The sequence below is a fragment of the Plectropomus leopardus genome, chromosome 17 (assembly GCF_026936395.1).
Source record: "Plectropomus leopardus strain MGB_pleo_1.0 chromosome 17, ASM2693639v1, whole genome shotgun sequence".
NCBI lineage: Eukaryota > Metazoa > Chordata > Actinopteri > Perciformes > Serranidae > Plectropomus > Plectropomus leopardus.
The window spans coordinates 17398209-17421133 of NC_142192.1; the positions used below are offsets into that span (position 1 = coordinate 17398209).

At 41.5% G+C, this 22925-nt stretch overlaps 1 protein-coding gene across 2 annotated transcripts in view; it reads left to right on the top strand.

The window, feature by feature from the left end:
- The window catches only part of adgrb2 (adhesion G protein-coupled receptor B2), a 303815-nt gene that overhangs the window by 265027 nt on the left and 15863 nt on the right, over positions 1–22925 (top strand). For both annotated transcript variants that reach the window (XM_088089892.1, XM_042506819.2), the window contains 10 exons: positions 1320–1419; positions 3735–3806; positions 6141–6233; positions 7998–8276; positions 10722–10761; positions 11178–11192; positions 13799–13971; positions 14780–15496; positions 18098–18133; positions 20787–20900. In XM_088089892.1, the coding sequence (XP_087946018.1) occupies positions 1320–1419; positions 3735–3806; positions 6141–6233; positions 7998–8276; positions 10722–10761; positions 11178–11192; positions 13799–13971; positions 14780–15496; positions 18098–18133; positions 20787–20900 (1639 nt within the window). The remainder of the gene's footprint in view (positions 1–1319; positions 1420–3734; positions 3807–6140; positions 6234–7997; positions 8277–10721; positions 10762–11177; positions 11193–13798; positions 13972–14779; positions 15497–18097; positions 18134–20786; positions 20901–22925) is intronic.

The window sequence follows — 22925 nt, forward strand, 5'->3', positions numbered from 1 at the left end:
TACGCATATTTAACTATATCCTTGTGCAAATCTTTCATTATGGCTTCGTGTTTACTTTGGAAGAGAGCTCTGTTTAAAGCAGGAACTCTGGTCTTAGTTGTGTTGTCGCATGATTGGACGCTAATGGGATGAGATTGCCTATTTGCAGTTACAAGTTTGTATCAGTTTTCTTGTTGTCACTGGGAAAACACGGAGGCCATTATTGACTTTATTTCACACAGCTTTGCTGATCTGAGATCCACCTACATCTTTGCTGAATACATATTAGTAGCTTACAGAATACTGTTTCGTCGGTAGGTCCTTTAAATAATCTGCTTATCCATACTGTGCAAAAGTGAAATTTTTGTATAATTTACTCTGAAACAGCAACAAAAGAACAAAAGCATTCAACTTAAATGTTTTTGAAATTTAAACACTCCTTCATTCTCTGCCGCATTATTATACAGTAAGCCTGTTCTATTTATACCTGTGGTGGTCCTGATAAAGCTTTACAGACTATTACTTGGGAATTTTCATTAAAAAGCACTTATTATGTATGATGAGGTGAACTTGCAGTAGTAGTTTTTCTTTTCACATAGAATGAAAGCAGTTCGTGTTGCTCTACTGAGTTGTATTGTAAATAAAATTAAAAAAAAACAAAGTCAACAACAGCTGGACACTTAACACATTAACAAGAGGACACCACAGCTTTGGCTTTATCACTCTGTTTTCTATTCCCTTCATTGCCTTTGGACATGCACCTGTAAAGGGACGTGCATATTTCTCAGCGTAGCCAGACAGAGCTGTCGGTCTGTCAGACTGACGGTTATAAAACCAGGAATATGTGCTCAAACAGCATGAACATTTTAAATTGGTGTCTGACTCCGTAGAGTTACAGATGCCCACACACTCATACACACACTCATTCCTCAGAAGCCCCCGTGTCAGTACTTGTCAATGGCATGTCTTCCCCCCTCTCTGATCGCCCCCTGTGTATCGTCTCACAGTCCACCAGCATGACACTTTGTGGGCATCAACCATGTAATTGTGAGCAATTGTCAGTCTCATAACTATCTACATGATTACACATCATCTTCCACTTCTCAGTCGGAATATTAAGTGTGATGCAAACCTCAGTGTGTCAATCAGCTCCAAAATACCCACCACTATGACTGATCTGTGTGTGAGTGTGTATGTACGTAAAAAGTGGAGTTATGTGACTTAACAGAGCTGGCTAGTCTGGTTTAAGACTGAACCTCTTGTTCCTTTTCACCCCCTCCTGTTCCTCTCTCTGTGTCTGCCTCCCTTTCTCTCTCCCTCCCTCTTTCTCTCTCTGACAGGGCATCTCTGTGGAGCTCCTGCGTGGTTCTTCCCCTGTTAGCATTAACCTGGATGTCAGCAGTGCTGGCCATAACCGACCGGCGCTCCACACTCTTCCAGGTGATGTATCTCAGCAACACCAGCAGACGCTCACAAACTGTAAGTCAGTGGTTCCCAGCTGGTCCAGCCCAGGGGTCCAGATTTCGTTTTAGTCATTTGTTACAGTGTCCTTACCTAAGATAGATAATGACATATTCATTTACATTTCACAAAATTTAAACAAAACCTGGGCTTAGAACATAATAAAATAAAACATAATGCAAGAATAAAGTGCAATTACTTCAAACTTAGTAAATAAATAGCACTGCAACCAATAAAGTGCATATTAATGCTTTAAGACCAGTGACACTGCAAAGGCACAGCATGTTAATAGGTCAAATAATACCAAAAACAGTCTGTAGGGCTGCTCTTCAAAATGAAGTGTTTTTTTTTTCCAATCTTGTCACATTCATGAGTCACTTGTGCAACCCACTTTTGAACCATGACCCACTAGTTTGGAACCACTGCTGTAAGTCATGTGGTGCATCATGGAAATAAGCTCTGAAATGCTGTTTATCATCAAAAGTGCAACTCCTCTCAAGAAAAAAAAAGGATCGTCATTGTAGAAGTAAAAAACAAGGATCACACATATATGTCCAGATCATGTGCAGGGACACAGTCTATGAATGAAAGCATGAACCGCAGTGATGATTAATTATGAAATATATATATATGACTTAGCTAACTTATTTTATTCCCATATCAGTGTTTCTCTAATGATTACTGACTTATTTTACCTTAGTATTGCAGTAATTCCAGATATGATAATATATACAGTGGTTTGCAAAGTGGGTGCAGCAGCACGTCACAAGATTTATTCCTCTTTTTTTACCAAACACTTTTGACCTTTCGATTTTCACCACATCAAAAAACAAAAAATAAGGCAACATTTATATTTGCTACATTTTCGACTGTATCAAAAGAGAAAAAAGTCCTCATATAGAGATGCTAAATGTTTAACTTCACAATCATACCACAGCTGAGAATGGTAATGACACCTCAGGGTTGCTGGTTGTCATAGTAAAACAACACACTTTCTGGCCCGGTAAGTTTTCCAGGTTCACTGAAGTCAGAAATAGCTGACAGTCAGAGCAATGATGGAGAGATTTGTCATTGTAAACTGCTCAAAGAGAAATTCTGATACATCTCAGCCCCTCAACACAGTTTGACACAACTCAACCTTCAGGCCAAAAGAACCAAAATCAGTGTGTAACATGTAAGCAGCTGTGAGCTTAAGGCTTTTTGTGGTGAGGAGAGGTTGCCTTTCCCACATTAGAATGCCTCTTCTGTAGGGAAAACTGTCAGTGCTGCTGAATTAGTTCACATCCTATGTGACAGATGTAATGTTTGCAGGGGTGTTGTGGGAGGAGTACGTATTAGGGGGTGGAAAACAAAAATGACTAACAAAGGGTTACCTTGCACAACAACCGGATTCTTAGTATATCACAAAATGAGACAAGAATTACGGGATCACGAGATTTCATGAAAATTCATCTCAGCAAGCTTCAAGTAAAGCATTTTTGTTTAAATCACAGTGGTTCTGACCAGTCAGCGTCCTGTGGGGAGCTACTGGCAGCCACAGGCGAGGTCTAGGTTTGTATGACTCAAAGCTGCGTTTTTGAATCCGAGGGGTCATGTTACTTACCAGAACTGGCAGCATCATGGGCATGATGATGCCCTTGTGATTTATCGATAAATCTCTTAGTTAAAAAAGAGTCTGAATATTTTCAAAAAAGCTTATCCAGAGCCAAAAGTGACATCTTCAGTTTGTCCAACCAACATTAAAGAAGCTAAAACCAGTTCATTGGCATTTTTCCTTGAAAGATAAAAAAGTCTTTTGATTCACTTGCTTAATTGACTAATTCTTAAAGCTCTAGGAAATAGTTCATGAATTTTTAAGTTTTTAATTTTTTTTTCTAAAAACATCTGATGTGAGAAATAAGCCATGCAACAGTCAAAGCTGTCTGAGAGTTTCCAGATGCGGCGAGACATGCAAGACAACCCTGATTTGCCTAAAGCATGCAAGTGTTATTTCACTATAACAATGGTGGCTCCTAAAGGGGTTGGAATTAATGATACATTAGTATCAGTTAACTGAGCTGTAGAGTATTTCTTCACTGAAAGAAGAGCAAATAACGGCACTGAAGGCATGTATTAGTAGTAAAAGATGTTTTAGCTCTTCTCCTGACTGGCTTTGGGCTTCTGTGATTATCAACGATTCATCCAATAAACGGCCAGGTATTTTTTTTTAAGTACCTGGTTTAAAAAGATATGGTAACCACTGCAACATAAAAAGGTGCAATCATTCACAAGCAAATGTATCTTGTCTCCTTCAGGTCCTCTTTGCTGTCTTTGACTCTGTTCAAGGTTTTGTCATCATCACCGTCCACTGTGCAATGCGCCGAGAGGTAAGTGAGGTCTCCTTTCACTAAGCAGCTGTGCAGATTCCAGACATGTTGATATAATAAATTTATAATTCAGCACCAACAAAGTGACCGCAGCAACACTTACTCCCTTCGACAGGTAGGATTTGTGTTCGCAAATGTCACATCAGTTTCCAGGTCAGTCTGAGGTCACGGCAGAACACAGGCGAGTCAGACATGAGAGGGATTAGCACAGTATTTATGTCAGATGTTGTGGCGCTTCTTCTCCATAATGCAGTAAGATAGTGAAGCATTGTCCGACTGATCCAAGGCTGCTTTAAGGAGCTTACTAAGATGCTGTATGGAATAAGACGATAAGTCCCTAACTAATACCCCCTAGTGCCTTTTTGCCACAGGCTTTGCAGTGCCCCCCTGGGATGCTGAATTTCAAACCTATTCTGCACATACATGTCATCATGCCCTTGAGACGGATATTTACACGCACACACATTAATTTTTCTCGCTCGAATTAATGGATTTACAATGTCATTGGTTCTCCATAGCTGTAATTGTGTTGCTTATGTGTGTACGCCACACACAGCCGTGCCTATATCCTAGAGATCATTATGATATTGAATGCACTGCATAGTGTAAGTGAATTCTTAAATGCTTGGAATGCTTAGCTGCATTAAATCAATATCACAAAAGCGGCAGGGATCAGGGTACAGTAAATCCAGGAATTATTTATTGTAAATGTATGAAAATCCCCCGTGTAAATCCTCCGTAGCTGCTGAACAACAGGCAGAGGGGAGAGCCATACCAAAGGGAGGGAGGAAGGAGAGGAACAAGTGGGAGAATGAGGAAAACATTACGGTGCAAAACAAGAGGGAAAGCAGCACAAAGTGGGATGTTTTCTGAAGTTAAGTACAGACACAAAACGTACCGGCGTCTCGCTGCCATGTAGCGCTCCACGATAGCGCCAGCTGAGTGTAAGGGTGCGGTGGAGAATGAAAGGACAGCGGCGACGGTGGCGGCACAGGCGGCCTGCTGAGATCAGTCAGGGAGAAAGGCAGCAGATGAACATGTGCGCCGTTGTGAGGTGTTGTGATTAGGAGGCAGCAGGAGAGGAGAGTTGTGAGGAAGAGGTGCATTGTGAGGAACAGTGAGGGAGGGACTTCGTTAAGCGAGCAGAGACGTAAGAGAGGAAGGAGGGTGGAAGACAAATTGCATGCAGAGATCTGTGGGAGAAGAAAACATAATTCAAGAGCGAAGCAGGGGATGATGGTAGGGGAGGAGGAAATAGAGAGGAAGGTGGAGAGAGAGGTATGGACACAGAGAGGGGGCTCTTCACTTTGAAGTCAGAATGAGCTGCACTGCCAACACACAGGAACGAGAATAAATGCCACCGAGGATGAGTATGGACATAAAGAGAGGAGACGGATGGAAGGAAACAATGGAGGCAGTACCCTTGCCCATGCAGTATTAATCAGACATGGATTCTACTCCAATCCTCTCCATTTGTAGCTGCACACACACAGATGAGACCACCCAGCGAGAGGGAAGATGCTCTCGTTCACTCTTGCACCACTTCTTACACGAGCACTCTTGTTTCCACCCATGAGATTCTTATGGGATTTGACAGCGGCAACGTTGAGAAATGATGTTGCTCCTCAGCAAGTAACCAGGGTATCTATAATACAGAGCCCGATGGGGGGGAGAATCTCAGTGTTAGCTGTGAAACATAATGCAGAGATCCATTTGATTTAAGCTGTGTTACAAGAAGTCCTCTTGGACGCTGGGATGGTGTGTGTGTGTGTGTGTGTGTGTGTGTGTGTGTGTGTGTGTGTGTGTGTGTGTGTGTGTGTGTGTGTGTGTGTGTGTGTGTTTGTGTTTGTGTTTGTGTGTATGGCTTGTGGGAGGATAAAGAAAAACAATATGACACTGGAAAAGGCCCATGGGTCAGAACATCTATATACCGTGCTGTTGGTTTTAATTTGGGCCGAGCGCTGCTGATCTCACAAGGCTCAAATAGGCCACTTTGAAGAGTTGCTGTGTGCTTTCTGTACCAATCCTCTGACTGTTACATAAGCTACAAGCTGAGCTACTTTGTGAAGAACATAGCTTTTCCGTTTACTTTGCCATTTTCACATAATTTAGTATTCACTGAACATCTGTCATTGCAGCGATATAGACGGAGAATATAAAATGTCTGAGGGAGTAAGTTCCCCAATGCTCCAGCATTTGCCAAACTAACTTAAGTAGAAGTTCCTCCACTAACTTCTTTCCTTTGCATCCTCCCTTCCTCTCCTTCATCATCCTTTCCTTCCCTTTTTCCTCTCTGTATCCATCCTTCCTCTCCCCCATCCCTTATTCCTTCAGGTGCAGGATGCGGTGCGCTGTAGGATGGGGGGATGTAAAGACGACAGCGAAAACTCACCAGACTCCTGCAAGAATGGACAGGTGCAGATCATGGTGAATAGCATTCCATTTCATCCCACGTTGCAATCCATTAGCCACAGGACCGACATTAACCAGGCTGGAGCTTTCTGCAGGCTTCAGCTCCAATAACAAGAAGCATGATTGCCATTATTGAAGTGCTCAAAGTCATACCTCGCTCTCTTTTTTCCTTAACCATTTTTTCCCTGACAGGAATTCATTATTGTTAATACATTATGCATCTCCACATTTTATTTTCCAAAAATGGTTGATATCACTCCCTGAAGAGATGCAATTTCTTTCCCCAGCCGGAAACTTCATATTGTGCCATATATATAGCTGGACATGAAAAGTTGTCTTCAAATTTCTCTAACAATATCCTGCTAAAATTAATGTCAATGCATTTTTGACAATCTCAGTGTATGTTGCCCACAGCATTTCCTGTATTTCTAAAACACACACTTCAGCACTTTTATTTACTTTTAACCTAAACTTCTTCCTCTTTATTTGAAGAGCACAGAGCTCCGATAAGGTTATTGTACGTGTTCCAAATGTGGCTAATAGTGTGATAAATCATACAGACTTGAACTGCCGTGCCAATGTCAATACGGTCACACTGCTACTATGAGAGCACGAGCGACTCTCACAACTCTATTCCCTTTATTTCTCCCTCAGACCTGTTTGCGGTAACGATTATGGCTTTATGAACGCCCCTCTGAGGTTATCAAGATTAAACTTTGGAGCCATCATTCTGCTCGGGGAACCCATTATGACACATTCTCTGTCTCTGTTTTCATAACCAAGAGGAACATTTACAGTCTAACTGTGCTTATTTAATTTTCGGTAAAACGTATTGTTATTATACACAGAGCTTGTTGCTATGCCAACTAATGCACTATAAAAGAAGGCAGCTGGCAAACCTTTGTAGGGGACCTATTATGCTCATTTTCAGCTTCAGACTGTATTTTGGGCTTCTACGAGAACATGTTTACATGTTTTAATGATCAAAAAACACTTCATGTTCATCATACTGTCTGTGCTAGAACACCTCAGTTTTAGTGCTTATCTATTAAAGCCGCCCTCCTGAAAATCCCATTCTGCACTGATTGGTCAGCATTTCTGATTCTTATGTATCACGGTGTCTCAGCACCATCACTGCAGCTAGGGGAGCAGCAGCACTTACAAATGTGAAAAATTAACAATTAGACTCTAAACCAAAATCGTCACAACCGGACATGTAAAAAAGTAGAGAAAGAAAAGAGCAGAACAGTCTAAAGCCTGAGGTTTTTGCTCACGGGAATTACTTATATGTACAATTATTTAAAACTTTAGCCATGTTTAATATGAACATCCAACATTGTAAAATTATAGAAATAATAGAAAAAAAGGAAAATTATATTAGGTCCCCTTTAATTTTGTTTGTAAATGTGGATGACTTTGAAGAAATCTTGCATAAATGCATGAAGGGCTGTTAAGTGAACGACACCATAACCTTGAGAATATTAATTGTGATGGATAATTTGGTAAAGGTGCACAGTAAGGCTATATTGCCATCATAATTAAACTCAGGCGTTCTTGCTGAATTCAAACGAAATCTCATTAGAAAGTTAAACCCCTGACATTTAGAAACAACATATAGATGTAAAGGTTTAGCTACATCTTTTCGTTAAACCTAAATCAAAGCCGTCTCTAGAAAAATAATTTGATTAGTTAATCTCTGATTAAAGTTCTCCTCTACAACACTGGTTATATTTCCTTCTCTAATGTTTTAACTTCTCCATTATTTTTTTACACCATCAGAAGTGTCCAAATGTGAGCTACTGTGGGCAGCAGTGTGGCTCTCTGCGTTACGGCACAACCATGTGCCTGCCGAGTTGCCACCCACAGCAGTTCCCGCCAATGGGCCACCAGGCATGCCAGCAGGCCTGTTGCCACAGTCTGCCCCGCAGCAACCACGACCATGGGCTAGAACACAGCCACGCCCTCAGCCACGCACATGAGCAAAACCACATCCTGAACAATACCCACAACCACGTTCATAACCATAACCACGCCCACAACCACATCGGCAGCCAACCAGTATGTCACCTGTAGAAAAGACACTGTCATTAGGAATAGTAAAGCCTAAAGATGGAGAAAGGTGGAATCTGTAAAACAATATATTGCAACAAATATTAACGTATATTAAAGGAGCAGTTTGGCATTTCAAGAGATGCACTTACTTGCTTTCTTTCCAAGAGTTGGACTAGAAGACGAAGATGCTAAATATGAAACCACAGCCAGAAGCTTGTTAATCTTTTGAAACCTGGGCCAATTGGTTTGATTCAAAAAATTAAAAGAAATCAAAAAAAAAAAAAAAAAACAAGGGGAGAAGGCAATGAGAAACGTATATAGACATCTAAGGTCATTTATATGATTTATAGCTTGTTTGTTTTTATGTTTACAAAAACCAAAGTTTCAATATGTCACATTATGGTTTTACAGAAGATTATGTGCCATACTATTCCCTCACTAGGCACAGTGATTTTTTGGAGTCTCACCGTCAGCATGGGGTTGCCACAACTTCAGCAGATCCCGTCTCCCAGTAGAAAATAGTCCTGTACATAAACCCCCAGTAAAACCACAGTGTGTCATTTTTACACTTAAGGGTTAGGGTTACACTGTAAAGCTTTCTAATCAATCTTCTCAGCTCACTCTGGGCAAGAAAGCAAAAAACGTATTCACCATAATGTCAAATTATTCCTCCAACCAAGAAAAGTCATCATTGCACCAAATTCGGTTTGGTTTTGATTACATATTGCACCTTTAAATCAAAGTAGGAATAGCTGTGATGTGGAAATAGAAACTAGAACTTTTACTGTAGCAAGGTAATTATGTATTTATAATAAGAATTTAGGCATTTAATTAATTTTAAAGGATAAAGGTTTCAATGCTTTTATTTCAGATGTAACCTCATCCAGAATGCTGTATATTATAGTTTGCTTACTCAGCCAATAGGACTCAACAATAGGCCTGTGCTCCATTTTCCTGTTTTTATCAAACAGTTGACATTGATGACTCACTGTACTTAACCCGTGATGCTGTTGCTGAGCCAGTGTGCTATAGATAAATGATTTGTTTTTCTCAATTTGAATGGCAGAGAGAGACGGAGAGAAAGAGAGAGAGGTTTCTTTCATGTCCTCATCCGTCCATTTAGCAGAGACCCATTTATGGTGCTGCGGGTGATTTGCGTACTAAGAGCTTTTCCGCTCCTCTGAGACCTTTACACATTCTCTCCTTCTCTCTTTCAGTTTTACATCCCCCCACCCCTCCCCCCTTCCTCCTCTCTTTGCCTGTGTGGCGTGCCCAAACTGTCTAAAATCTGTAGTTTATTATACAAACAAAGGCTTTTGTAAGTGAATCCCGCTGAGGACAGGAGGAGGCTCTTTGGTGAGAGAAGGGAGGACCACAACTGCATAGCAATGAGCTTCACTTCTACTGAAGTTTAGGAAACTTGAGTGGTGGCCATTTTTGAAACAACACTTCTTCATTCAACCCACCGCTCTCTGGGTTTGGTGACGTTTCTTTGCCCTAAGGAGGAGTGCCACCCCTGCTTTCCTCAAGTGGATTCTAGATCAAAGCAAATAAACATATTTTGTTATCTAATCTGCATAAAATCTGAAAATTGAGTGTAGTGTAGAGTATTTTGAGTGTAAAAGCATTAGTAATCTTATGTAATATTTTTTCCCCAGTCTAAGAAAGGCTCAGCTAGAAGAAGGCAAAGATTTGCTTCACCTGGCACAGCAGATAATAGCTTTGCTGCAATGTAAATGTCGGCCCCTGTTTGCATTTAGACGATAGCGAGGTGACTGATGAGGCATACAGTAGCATTACGTACCTGGCAAAACTCCACAGCGTTCTGCGCGTGTCTTTCAAACACTGTATTTGGATCTGCTGCTGTGAACTGATACACATCATGAACAAAGTAGCAGTAGAGCATGGCACACAAAGAATTGTCTTTATCAGTGCGTTTACATGGACGAGAATAACCCGTTAATGTTCAGGTTTTTATAGTATTCCGTTTTTGTGTTTGAGCATGTAAACATCATATTCTGTTTATGGGAAACCTGAATATGCTAGCTGGAGAACTTGGAAAGACAGTGGGCTGTATACATGGAATGAGAATAACTCAATTTCTCTGTGCTCATGTAAACATATCCTGAATATGATCATAACCAGGATACGCATCATAAATGGGTTTTTCATGTCCATGTAATCACAGTTTCTGGTATGAGTTAAGGCAAAAAAAAAAAAAAATAGGTCTTCTTCACTTATGACATCACTAATTGACTGGTTTGTAAAGTGTCACCATGGCAACAGATCCTAATCTTTTCTTTGGTGTCAGATTAGAGCATCAGAGTCATTGGGTACAGCATAACCATTCGAGATCCAATCACTCATCAGGCCTGTGCCTCTGTTAATGTGGTGAATGTGATGACACTCATTGTGTTTCCTCTCTCCCTACCCTGCCTCGCTGTCTCTCAGACGGATTTTGAGAAGGATGTGGACTTGGCATGTCAAACAGGTGAGCTCTCCCTTCCACTTCATTTCTCTCTCCCTTTCTTCCTTTGTTGCCTCCTTTGTCCAACGCAGGATTAGCATTGCAGAGAGGCAATGGAGAGCTGTAACTTAGCTTGCCGCTGTGCATGCTGATAAAATGACAGGAGATGATGCGCTTCATCTCGACACAGTTGTGCACAAATTATTATGCCTTATCAATCACACTGATTCTGCCCAATAAGTGTTCAGCGAGCATATGTGTGGATGAGATTGTGTTTAATTGTGCATGATAATAACACCCCTCGATGTGTTCAGACCTGTTTCACTCGCTGCCGACAATGGTCTTGTGTGTGTTTCTGTGTTTGGATGTGTTACAAATGTACCACGATGTGTTGTGCATTGAAATATTAACACAATCACTTTCCCCCTCCACCCTTGCAGAGAGAGGACACCCATGTAAGTTTTGCACCCAAATGACCTTTTTAACACTGCCTGGTCTGTCCCTAGACTTAGAAGTCCTATAGACGAATCCGAGTTGTAGGTGGATGTAAACTAGTCGCCAATACTACAACGGCACTTCACTATAAGCAGTTTCACTTGTCAACCTCTTTTTCCATGACATCTTTTCAGATCATCCTGGAGAACCTTTTCTGAAAAAATCTATAAAACTTAAAGGGAGGGTTCAACCCGCAGAGATGTCTGCCTTCTCTCCAAGATAATGGAACTAGATGGCACTCAGCTTGCTGTGCTTAAAGTGTGAAAAAAAACAAAAACAAATGAAAAACACAACAGCAGTCTCTTTCCAGAAACCAGACCTTGTTCTAAGCAGTTTCATGTAGGAAGAATTTTCCTTACCAAAATACACCCACCAACCGAATCACTACACAGAGGAAAGTGTGCATCTACTCATGGATGAGAGGCTTGTGACGGTGCGAGTTATTAACATTATTGGCATCCTCATTGGCTGAACTGTAACGCTGGCTAGCTCAGTGGTGCTATGTGAGCTAGCAGTAGATGCACGCTTCCTAGTTTATCCTGAATAACTGGGTTATCATTTCTGGAAAGAGACATTACTGATGATTTTTTCAGATGTTTTTTTTCCTGTGTGTTTTTGTGCTTTAAGCACCACAAGCCAAGTGCCATCTATTTCCATTATATTTCAGAGAAGGCAGACATCTCTATGGCGGATATCTCCAACACTCTACAGCTCTCACCAAAACAATCTAGATGGATAAGTAGCACTACGGGTCAAATGAAAATCATGTCATTTTCAGTGACAGTTGGTCGAGTTTTTACAAATGGCTAAAGATCTTTGGCTGTACTGTTATTAGCTGCGTCAGCAACAGAAATTAAAAGCCACAACCCTCTTCTCACTGAAATCTGAAATCAGTTTACCTTGCATACATTTCTTTTAAATCTTTGTATTTTAGTCACAGTACTGTGACTTGTGATCAACAATCAGAGACTATGAAAGCTCAAAAGCAAGTTGTTACTTATGTTTTCTGGTCAAAAATTCCACTTGTATTGCAAAGTATGTATTTTTTATTAAAAGCAAAGTTTCTTCTCATTACAATGCAAGAAGTGGAGTTTGATCTTAAGCCAGCAAGCACTGTAATTCCTCCTGGGTTTTAGCTAACTTTATTTCCCCGTAGAGGCTGGACAGGATGGAGCAGTAAGCTTTTTGCTCAGGCTCAGTAATAATTAATAATATATATCTTTAACATTCACTCTGACTACTTTCATCTGAATCAGGTGGCAACTGCAAACTACAATTAACCCAAACATCTCTGATTTCACTGATGGTGTAAATGTGTTCAGTTGAACCATGCCTCCACAGTAATGGCGGCAGTGCTTTAGAGCACAACACATAAAACAACTGCCGGATTCATCTTTAGGTCATTCTCTAGGTCTCCTCTGTTGGATGCAGATGTGAAGGGTTCAGCTCTCCCAAAGCCTTGTCCTGTCTTTTCACATCACTTTGCACCAAAAGGACGGTAAAACACAGAAAATGCTAGGTTTTGTACTCAGCCAGTGTCCTTTCTGGTATGCTTACACTCAGCAGGATCCAGCTTCAGTTTTTGATAAAGTGTCTAGCTTGACATTTTGTCGCATCAATGCTGTTAACAAGAAAATGGTCTGCGCTACATGCTTTGGTCTCGAATTGGATTTTGGGGCCACAGAGTAAATATTCTTTCCTCTGATGGTGACAGAGTGAGCATGATATCCAGCATGAACTTTCAAATGGTTTGAGCTCTGTTTAGTTGTGATGATAGATGGATGTCAGTTGTGATTAAACATCATCTCTCATCAGCATGTCTTAGTTTTGGAGTCGCTCGTCTACAAATACATAGCATTCTGTTTGTAGTTCTTTTCCTGCAACAACATGCATGAAAGCTAACCCAAAGCCACTGTAAGTAGTTTTATGTTTTGTTTTTATTTACGATGTTATAAAATCACAACAGGCACCTATACAGAAATACACATTGGTACATGTATTAAAGCACATAAAGACACAAAGACTCACACATACGCACACACAGGGAATAACAAGCTGGTAAGTAAAATATGGCCAGGACTCTGTAGCGAGGGAATTTGGCTCCACTTCATTTGAAGCACATAGCATTTTGCACTCAGGCTTTTTCTCCAAGATAATAAAAATCCTGGCTCACTGGCAAATCTCGAGATGGAGCAAGACTTAAGGTCACAGTGTCAGAAACAAAACTCATCTTAGTTACTGTGAGCCATATAAGCCCAAGATGAGAAGTGAAACTTTTCTTTTTTGGAGATGCAATCTGTCTCACAGATAAACAAACTCCAGTATCACAACCTGATTTATGTTTCTGTTTCGTCTATCTTTCTGTCAACTGCCTCCTGTTTGGCATAAATTATATCAATTCCTTTCCATTCAATATCCATTCCTCTTTCTCTCTCTAAATGTTCCTCTTCCCCATCCCTTCTTTTACCTTTTTTCCTTTCTTGTATTTTTCTTCTTTGTTTCTTATGCCTATCCCCTTCTCTTGCTCTCTCCACGGCTTTCCTTGTCTCCTCGCAACTCCCTGTAGTCATTTTCAAAGAAGTGAATACCTGTAACCCGGCAACCATCACTGGGACCCTTTCCCGCATCTCCCTGGATGACGAGGACGATCCCAAGCTGACAGCCCACCAAGAGGGCGGAGTGGGGGTCAACTTCAGCTCCCTCCCTGGGAACATCCCACCTCCCAACCTCATCGTACAGGTGCAGGATTGAAGTTTACATTGACTGACCAATCAGTGTAATAATCTGATCAACTTCACTGTACAGAAACTAAAAAAGCTTGCAGCATCACTAACACAGGAAAAGTTAAATCCAGCCACAGGAAGTTCTCTGAGTTGATATATTCAAAAATAACTAGGGCTGTCAAACTATTGGTTTAAATTGCACTTAATCGCAGGATTTCAATAGTTAATCAGAATTAATGAATGATTGATTAATGAATTATTTTGCATTACAACACAGTTTTTAAATCCATATTTACAAGGTATAGCAATTCTTACCAGATTGTCTTGATTAGGAATCAAATTACAGCAAAAAAACTGCCCACCAGATCAAATGACACACGGACACTATTTACCCTGTGTCTTTTCCTAAGTAGCACTAAAACATTATTAGTTACATTAAGTTAGTCTGCACCATGTTTAGAAGTGTGACTGAGTAAGAGATATATAAAGAGAAGTAACCACTGGAAAGATTTCAAAGACCTCTGTTCCTTCTGCTGTCTACTGTTTACCTGTTCTCCAGCATGTCCGTGATGCTACACTGACACACCAACAAAACAACCCACACACACACACACACACACACAAAAGCTGACAGAAAGGCAGACTCGTCTACTGCAGCAGTGTGTTGACTCTCAGTGGCAATGCAGTCTAGCGCCTATATTTAGCATATATTTAGTTTGCCTGTGCTTGAAAATCTGCATGCACACCCTAATATTGAGGTGAAGGGGGTATTTGTTGCTTTCAGAAAGTACTTAAAAACCTGAAACTTTTTTTTTCCCCCCAAGGTTCCAACCCTTGGCGGCCTCAATGAGCTGAGCGAGACGCCCCTAAAGAAAGAGATGAACGTAGATCAGCAGAGACAGCAGGGACAGCAACGCAGCGGCGCCCCAATCTACCTGTGCACTGAGAGTGGCCTGGGCTGGGCTCGACCACCCCCTTCCTCCAACACCTCCCAGGATGGAAGTGCCGGAAGCGGGGGGAGTGGTGGAGGGGGAGGAGGAAGTGGAGGAGGCGGGGAGGGAGACTACATGGTCTTACCTCGTAGGACGGTCAGTCTTAAACCTCCAGCGTCCTCCTCCCAAGGAGGAGGCCTTGGACTGGGGGGCGAGGACAAGCCGCTCAACATCGCAGTGGAGGACCCTCCCTTCCCCCCGCCTCCTTCACCCTTGACCCTCCACCCAGCTGAGAGCGAGGCATACCCGGCGGATTTTGTGCCGTCGAGCGTGGGCGACATGAACATCGCCATGAACCTCAACCGCTCCTATGGGACAATCAAAACCATGCCCCATGGGCACGGCCACATGATGGCTCAGGGTGGTCTGGTACACTCCCACGGAGGACACATGCACTCCCACGGGCATTCACTCCAACTGAAGCCGAGCCAGAGGCCTTCAGTGAGACAGATTCTGACAGGGGGAACCACAGTGGAGAGAACCAGGACCCTGCCACGCAACCTGGGCAGCACCAATGCCAACAGCAGCCTCTCAGCAGGATCCCTGGAGGTGGGTGAGAGGTCAAAGAATGAGGGGGGGTTCTGAGGCGCGGTGCTGCTTCACTGTGTTCACCTTTCACTTGAGCACACACTTGATGTTCACAGCTGTGGATGTGGCGGTGCTGGTGGTGTGGTTATATAAGTTAAGTGGTGGAAAAATGATGAGAAGAGGAGGACAGAAAGAGGGGCAGAGAAAACATTCACTTATTTAATGTAACATTCAGTATATGTGGTGATTTAAACACTTCAATCATTTAAACTAGTAAATTGCAAATAAAACCATTTGCATCCGATGTAATGTCACTTAGTTCAAGAAAGCTTTGAAAGTGAAACTATTTTAAACACCAATTTATTTTTACCTTCAGTAAAACAAGATCTGAGATTACATACCACACTTAATGATTTGTTGTTATGAATATTTATGGCTCCAAGACAATATAGAAAGAAAGAGAAGTCAGTTTGCATAGCTAATGCACGTGAAATTACGCACATTACACGGTGTGGCCTTCAAATAATTCAAGCAATGTATAATGCATATTGTCTTTGATATACAGAAACAATATGTCCAACACACTGTGATAATAGCACAGTTGTGCCTCAGAACAAGTCTGTTATGACAACTGCTATTATTTTCAGCCAAGTATTCACTGCTGACTGAAACAATGAGTGTTGAAATTAGTTACTCTCATAATGACAGACAGCTTTTTCTTGGTTTATTGTGTGTGTGTGTGTGTGTGTGTGTGTGTGTGTGTGTGTGTGTGTGTGAAGTGTATGTAATGCGTGCGATGCCCCCTCCTAACCGGACAAGGTGGCACAACAGATGGACTGAGACAGACAGGTTCAGAGGAAATACCCCTGGTGAATGTCTTTTAGCCCACCTTGATTTTAAACACGTACACACACACACACACTCATTGACATACGCACAGAAACAGGCACACGATAATGCAGACACAACACACACACACACACACACACACACACACACACACACACTTTGGATCTTCCCCCAATGGCATCTTGCTGACTCACTCAGGTTGATTAAAGAGATGGAAGCGACACTTTCACCGAAAAGTGCAGATGCTTCATTTAGGGCTGAGGACGTTAAGGACGAGTCATTAAAACTCATAAAAAATCAGAAGAGCTACGAGTGCACTCATGAATACCCAAAAAAAGAGAGCAAAAGAGGAAGAATCTGCAGAGAAACCTGCGGGATGTAATTTACTGCTATAATTTCACCCTGTTTGAATATGCTTGATTTGGAGATGGATATCAGAGCATGCCTCTTAAGATTAAATCACAGCCGTTTTTTACTCCCCAATTCAAACACAGTGACGCATAATGTAAAGATCACGCAAATGTACTCACTGTGTTCATTGCACTGTTGATTTTTACTTAGTGGCTTGTAAATTTGAACTCTAAATGATCAAGTCAAGGCGTGAGAAAGATTCGCAGGGTATATTATTCTATCATCGTACTCTAGACACCAGTGGGGGGAGCATTGGAATATAAATCAGTGTCTCCTCACAACAGAGTGTTGGCTGTAGAGGTCAAGTTATCATATGATTCACTGCACTGAGTACATTCAGACTAAAGAATAGTGTGCGACTGTTGCTGCTATAGGACCATCATACCATCATAACAGCAAATCACACAAGGATTCCTCATGAATTTTGTATGTGTGCGTTAATGACTGCTCTATGTGTGTCCCCACCAAAACATGCAATATACTTTACGTGTATATGCATGTTGCATGTGTACCACATTACGACACAAACTCAATCACGGAATTTCTCTGTTTAAGGTAAGGTTTTCTCTGCAGGAGCGCGGTAATTTTATTATGCTTTATAAGCAATGAAGTGACTGGGACGTTTCAGAGACAAACTTTACCACTCTATCTGTTTGCGTTTCTTTACCTTTTAAGGCCTTGGCTGCCAGAGCATCAGATCAGCAACTCTGCCCTTTCAAAGAATGAATACAGCTTTTAACTAACTGTGGAGAGCAGCTCGTCTCACTGCCAAATGCAAATCTGGCTGACAGTGAGAGCCAAATAGGAAGTCAGAGATAGAATGTAATGCAATGCAATGTCAGGGCCAGATGAGTTGGAAATGTCTGCAGCTGTTAAATTGGCGGCTTGTGTGCCACTCGCTGTAGCTGCGGAGGCACTTAAGAGGAGAGTGGCGGGGCCCAAACAAGATTAGAGGATTGAAAACCATTCCTCATATGTTTGTTGCAGCACTTTTAATCGGAACGTCTCCAAGAAATTTCTCCAGAAATAGCAAAGGGGGATGATTTATGCTGGGGTTGTAATGATTGTATTTGAGAGTATGTGAGCCGAGAAATTATTGTTTCATTCTATTTCTGGGTTATTCCACTTCACTAATCTCATTACGTTGAAATAGACTGAATCATTTGCTTTTTGCCTTGACATTTGTATGAATATCTGTATCGTGTTGGGCAGCCAGTGCATATTAGCGTCCCTCTTTTAACTGAACAGTGAGCAGTGAGAGATCCACAGATACAGTGAGATAGAGAGGTCTTAAGTTCAATGGTGGTGGAGGGGTTGGTCATTGATGCTTTCTTCTCTCCCCCTGCCCCCCTCCTCTTCCAGAGGAAAAGAGTACGGTACTCTGAGCTGGACTTCGAGGTAAGATCTCGGGCCTCCCCCCGTGTCATCAGCCTGTCTCTGCTTTCTTGTGCTTCTGCCAGGGCTTAAGAAACGCATAGAGGAGCAAAAAGCATTGCTAAATCCCTCCCTTCGCACTTCTGTCTCCCTTGCATTTAAAACTATGAACTGTTTCAGACCTACCTGACATAGTGTGCTGTTTCTCCAACAATGGCCTTAAACCCGCTCCTGCCGTAAATGTGTCTTAAAATTTATGTGTCAATTAAAAGAAAAATATGACATATACAGATATAAACCAAACAATACTGTTATGTCACTTCGGGGGTCCTGGTTGAAGAAACAGCAAAGTAGAGTGCTTCTTGTGTCTGAATGATTACAAGTAATTCAGTTGTGGGTCAACGCCTATGTGGCCGTAGTCAATTGGCTGTATATATCTGTTGGAACGACCTGGTCTGACACTGTGTGAGTATGTTTGTGTTAGAATGGCCTGGATGTCTTGTGAATCTCCAGTCTCTAGCGAGTATCCCTTTGCTATAAAATACCTCCCTTTGCATTGCTTCATTTCGACTGTTTGCAAAGACTGGACATTCACCTTCCACCATGGAGATATATATTTTGCATAGAGGGTCTGCGTTGTGACAAGCTACTAACAGTGACTATGGCTGATTGTTTTACTTATCTGTCAAATTTACTAGGGAGTCATTTGTGGCCACTGCATGAATTTTAGCACAGGGAGATCTCTCCCAGAAATTAACTCTTCTCTCATCAGTTGACTATTGACTTTGAGAAAGAGGTTGACGTAGAAGAACCACTAATATAGCAAAGTGTACACTTCCATGATTAAATGGAAGGTAAACCCATTTTCATCCTTTTTTTTTTTCTTTAATTGAGTTTGCCCATCCTTTAAACTGTCAAACATTGACTTTATATGCATATTTATATGCGGTGTGTATGTGTATATATATATATATATATATAAATATATATATATATATATATATATATATATATATATATATATATATATATATATATATATAAATATAATGTTAACTACCCCTTTTATCATTATAACCCATTTTAAACTTAATTAGGAATATAGTCTTTTAGAGGAAATAATCAGTTTCTAAAAACTTGAATGGGTACTCCATTGATTTGTTTTTACACTTAAAGTTAAGGAACTTGCAAGAATCACAACTTAGCAGCAGGAGCTGAGATATCCTAACTTTTACTTTTTACTCATGTGTGAAGGGGCCAAACACACATGTCAAGAGCATCCTTTATTTTGCTGTATTCCATTTACCTCAAATGTTGAGGTTGGAGCTGGGAATGTCGTCACACCCAAGTGGATCACTTTCTAGTACAACTAGTCGGAAAACCAAGATTTTGTTGCAAAAACCAGTTCAAGCCTAGTTAGACATTGCTTGCAATATCAGTTGATAACAACGCATTTATGCTGCATTTAGCATGTACAAAAACAGTGGAAACATGTCCACTGATAGAAGGACTGTTTGTAAAACTGTTTTGAGACACAAATGAGACAGAAGAGCTCAGAAACAGGATATAACAACAGCTTTCACTTCTATTGATGCGGAAAGGAGCCATCTTTGATTTTGCAGTGGGGGTTGGTGAGGTTCCTCCGACTTTCCAAGTTGGATATCCAACTTCAGAGGGCATTTCAGTTGAAAAATTCCTGGTGACATCATCAGGGTTTATTTTTTTTCAAACTTTGGAAAGCTCTTTCAGAACCACAGAATACATTATACAACTGGGTAGTACTCCTTGTATCAGTAAACCGAACTTTAAGTGTAAAATGTTTGGAGTACCCCCGTAATTGAGTGCTTTATTTTGAAAGTTATAACAGTCACTTAGAGTAGGTCATAGTTTACACAGGTTTCACTGGACTTTAATGAAAACCTAAAACCATATGACTCAGATAAGGGAAGCTACAGACATATCAGCAAAAAAGCAAGGAACTAGCAGCACCCTCTGAGCTGCGCAGAGATGAGAGTGGCCACTCTGAAGTAATTGGAGCCAGTACTAAGCGCCAGTCCTGGCCGGTAAGTGTGCGGGTGTGAGTGCTGGCGTCTTGCCCCTGTGTCACTTTCAACCTCACAAGCTGCTTTGACGATTAGCTACTGCCGAGCAGCTCCAGCACTGCCCATTAGCACAAAGAGACAACAGCAGTGGCACTGACAAATGCAGTTTGCTGTCAGAGAATTAAAGATCTGGATTTTAGCTGCCTTCTAGACAGACATATTCAGAGCACAGGGAAGGCAGTTTTTGTCAAAATCCAGCCATTCTGTTGGACGTTTAATGAGTTCGACAAAATCCTGAGTTAACAGCACTGCCAGTTAGCAGGCACCAGTCTGGAACAATGGCATTTCTGTCAATCATTTTTACCAAATTTTCACTTAAAGGACTCCTGCAGCACTCCCAGTTGCCAAATTCTTAAAGACTGAGGAAGTGGATGATGTATGAGCATGAGCCAGCAATCGATCGATCTGTCGGCGTCCCTCTCTAACCCCTTTTCACGGCTGGCGTCACTGCAGTCCCTCAGCCTTTTACCCATTCCCGTTCCCCTGCCTGCCCCTATATTGCCCTCCCTTCTTTTTGCCTTTTTTTTGTTTCTGTTTGGTTCATTTTTGCTGTCCCTTCCTTTTTTCCCTTCCAGAAAGTGATGCACACTCGCAAAAGACATTCTGAGCTGTACCATGAGCTCAACCACTCGTCCAAGTTCCACACCATAGACAGGTATAGCAGGGACCCAGCCATGTCCACATTCAAGGTAAGACCATTGCCCAAACGCGGGACGGGAACCCGCTGCACCTCCACCCCCTTCTGCACTTAATCACAGCCCTCAGACCCCACCGTAACTTCAGCGCAGATCAAAATTGCAGTAGCATGCTTCACAAAAAGTGGTCAGCACTAACTTAATATTATCTGCACTATTTACAATTTTAATCATAAAAAAAATTGCAGCACATCAGGAACTACTTCTGAAAGCTGTTGTATTCATAATTTTGTCCCTTTTTTCCAGCTAAATTGCTGTCTTAGAAATGTGAAAACATTGTTTACTCCAACAAGGGAACTTGAATGTAAGCTGAATAATGTATTTTCATTCCAAATTGATTAATTCTCTGTTGTACTGATTATCACATCCATGGAAAATCAGGCAATAACTACCTCATCAATATAATTTTAGAGACACATTTTACTCCAGCTTTCTTACTGTGAATATCTTTTTACACCTGCTGTAATTGGCCTGAACTTAATTTATTCTCACTTGTGGTTGGTGCCTTATTAAATACCTGTCAAACAGTTGTTCAAATACGCTGTTAGCTAAGGAATAATCAATCATAGCTGGTTAATGAAATCTGCAATTTAAGACCTGTGAAACTATTTCTCACTCTTACCAAATCACCTCACCATAATGCATTGCTGAAAACTCATTTGTGCCTATACACACATATTTGTATGTGCCTGCGTCACTCTGGTGAATGCATTTCAATACTTGGCTTCATTGTCTATGTTTTGTGTTTTTTTCATGTGTCTGTGTGGGTTGTTAGGTGGGTCTGTGCGTCAGTGGAGTACTTGGGTGGGCACCTGTGTGCATGAAACACAGAAGCGTCTTTTGAATCATTAATACACCATTAGCAGCAGACGAAAGAGTCCTGCTCGCTCTGCTCTGACCTTCAGAGGGCCAGTTTCATTAAGATTTAAACACACGCGCACATGATCGCACTCCCCTCATCTGCGGAGCGTTAGTGCGTGGAGCTGTGATGAGTTAGCCAACCTTGATAGGTATACTTTCCCCTGGCATCGGCACCATGCTGGTTCACATCTAATTTACACCGCCAGCAGAGGAACAGAGGCCAGCCTGACATCTCTCATATTCCCAATGCCATGTAGCCACACACATACTGTACACACACACACACACAAACCCGCTGCCACTTTTCCAATGCCAGACCGACGGCCTTTTCCTTCACTCCTCATTTGCTCAATGTCTTGATCAAGATTTTCAGAAGCATTGGCCAAATCCCCATTCATTAATGCCAAGCAAATATTTTATGGAAGAGAAGAAAAATGGCAGGCTGCTCAGAAAGGCATGAGCCATATATTAGAAGTGTGTGGTTCTTAACAGTTGCACTGCAGAATGCTAATGTGCCTCAGAGGGAGCGCAGGTGTGCTTTGAGATTATGCCCGAATGTGAAAGAAATGAAAGCCCAGCCACAAATAATAGATATGCTGTATTTAAACTAATTAAGACAAATTGGAACGCATATTTCCTCTGGGTAAGTGACGTCATATAAGTTATGAAATGAAAGGGCAGCATAGATATGGCTTATTCATCCAAATCCATTATGTTAAAAGTAAGTAGGCAGTTCACTTAACTGTGAATAATTACACGGATAATGCTATCAGTGTCAGGCCTTTGACAGGACCCAGCTTGAGTTCAGCTCTGCTGTTGTCAACATCTCACTTTGAGAGTCACCCCCAGACATGGACATGCTGACTATACAGTAATTATGGAGATGAGGAGGGTGTGTGTGGGTGTGCGTGTCCACACACTTGCATATCAGAGTGCCTACTTGTGTGGCTGCATGCCTCTGTGCGTGGCTGTAGGCATGAGTGTGTCTGTGTCCTCGTGTTCCATTTTTTTTGTTTGTGTGTTTGTCTGTTTTATGTTTGCGTTCAGTGTGTTGCACTGCCCCCGTTTGAAGCACATAAACTGTGTTTAGGAGACAATTATTGCATGAGTAATGATCTAATTGTTTCATAATAACTTTAATAACCTACTTTCTGTGCC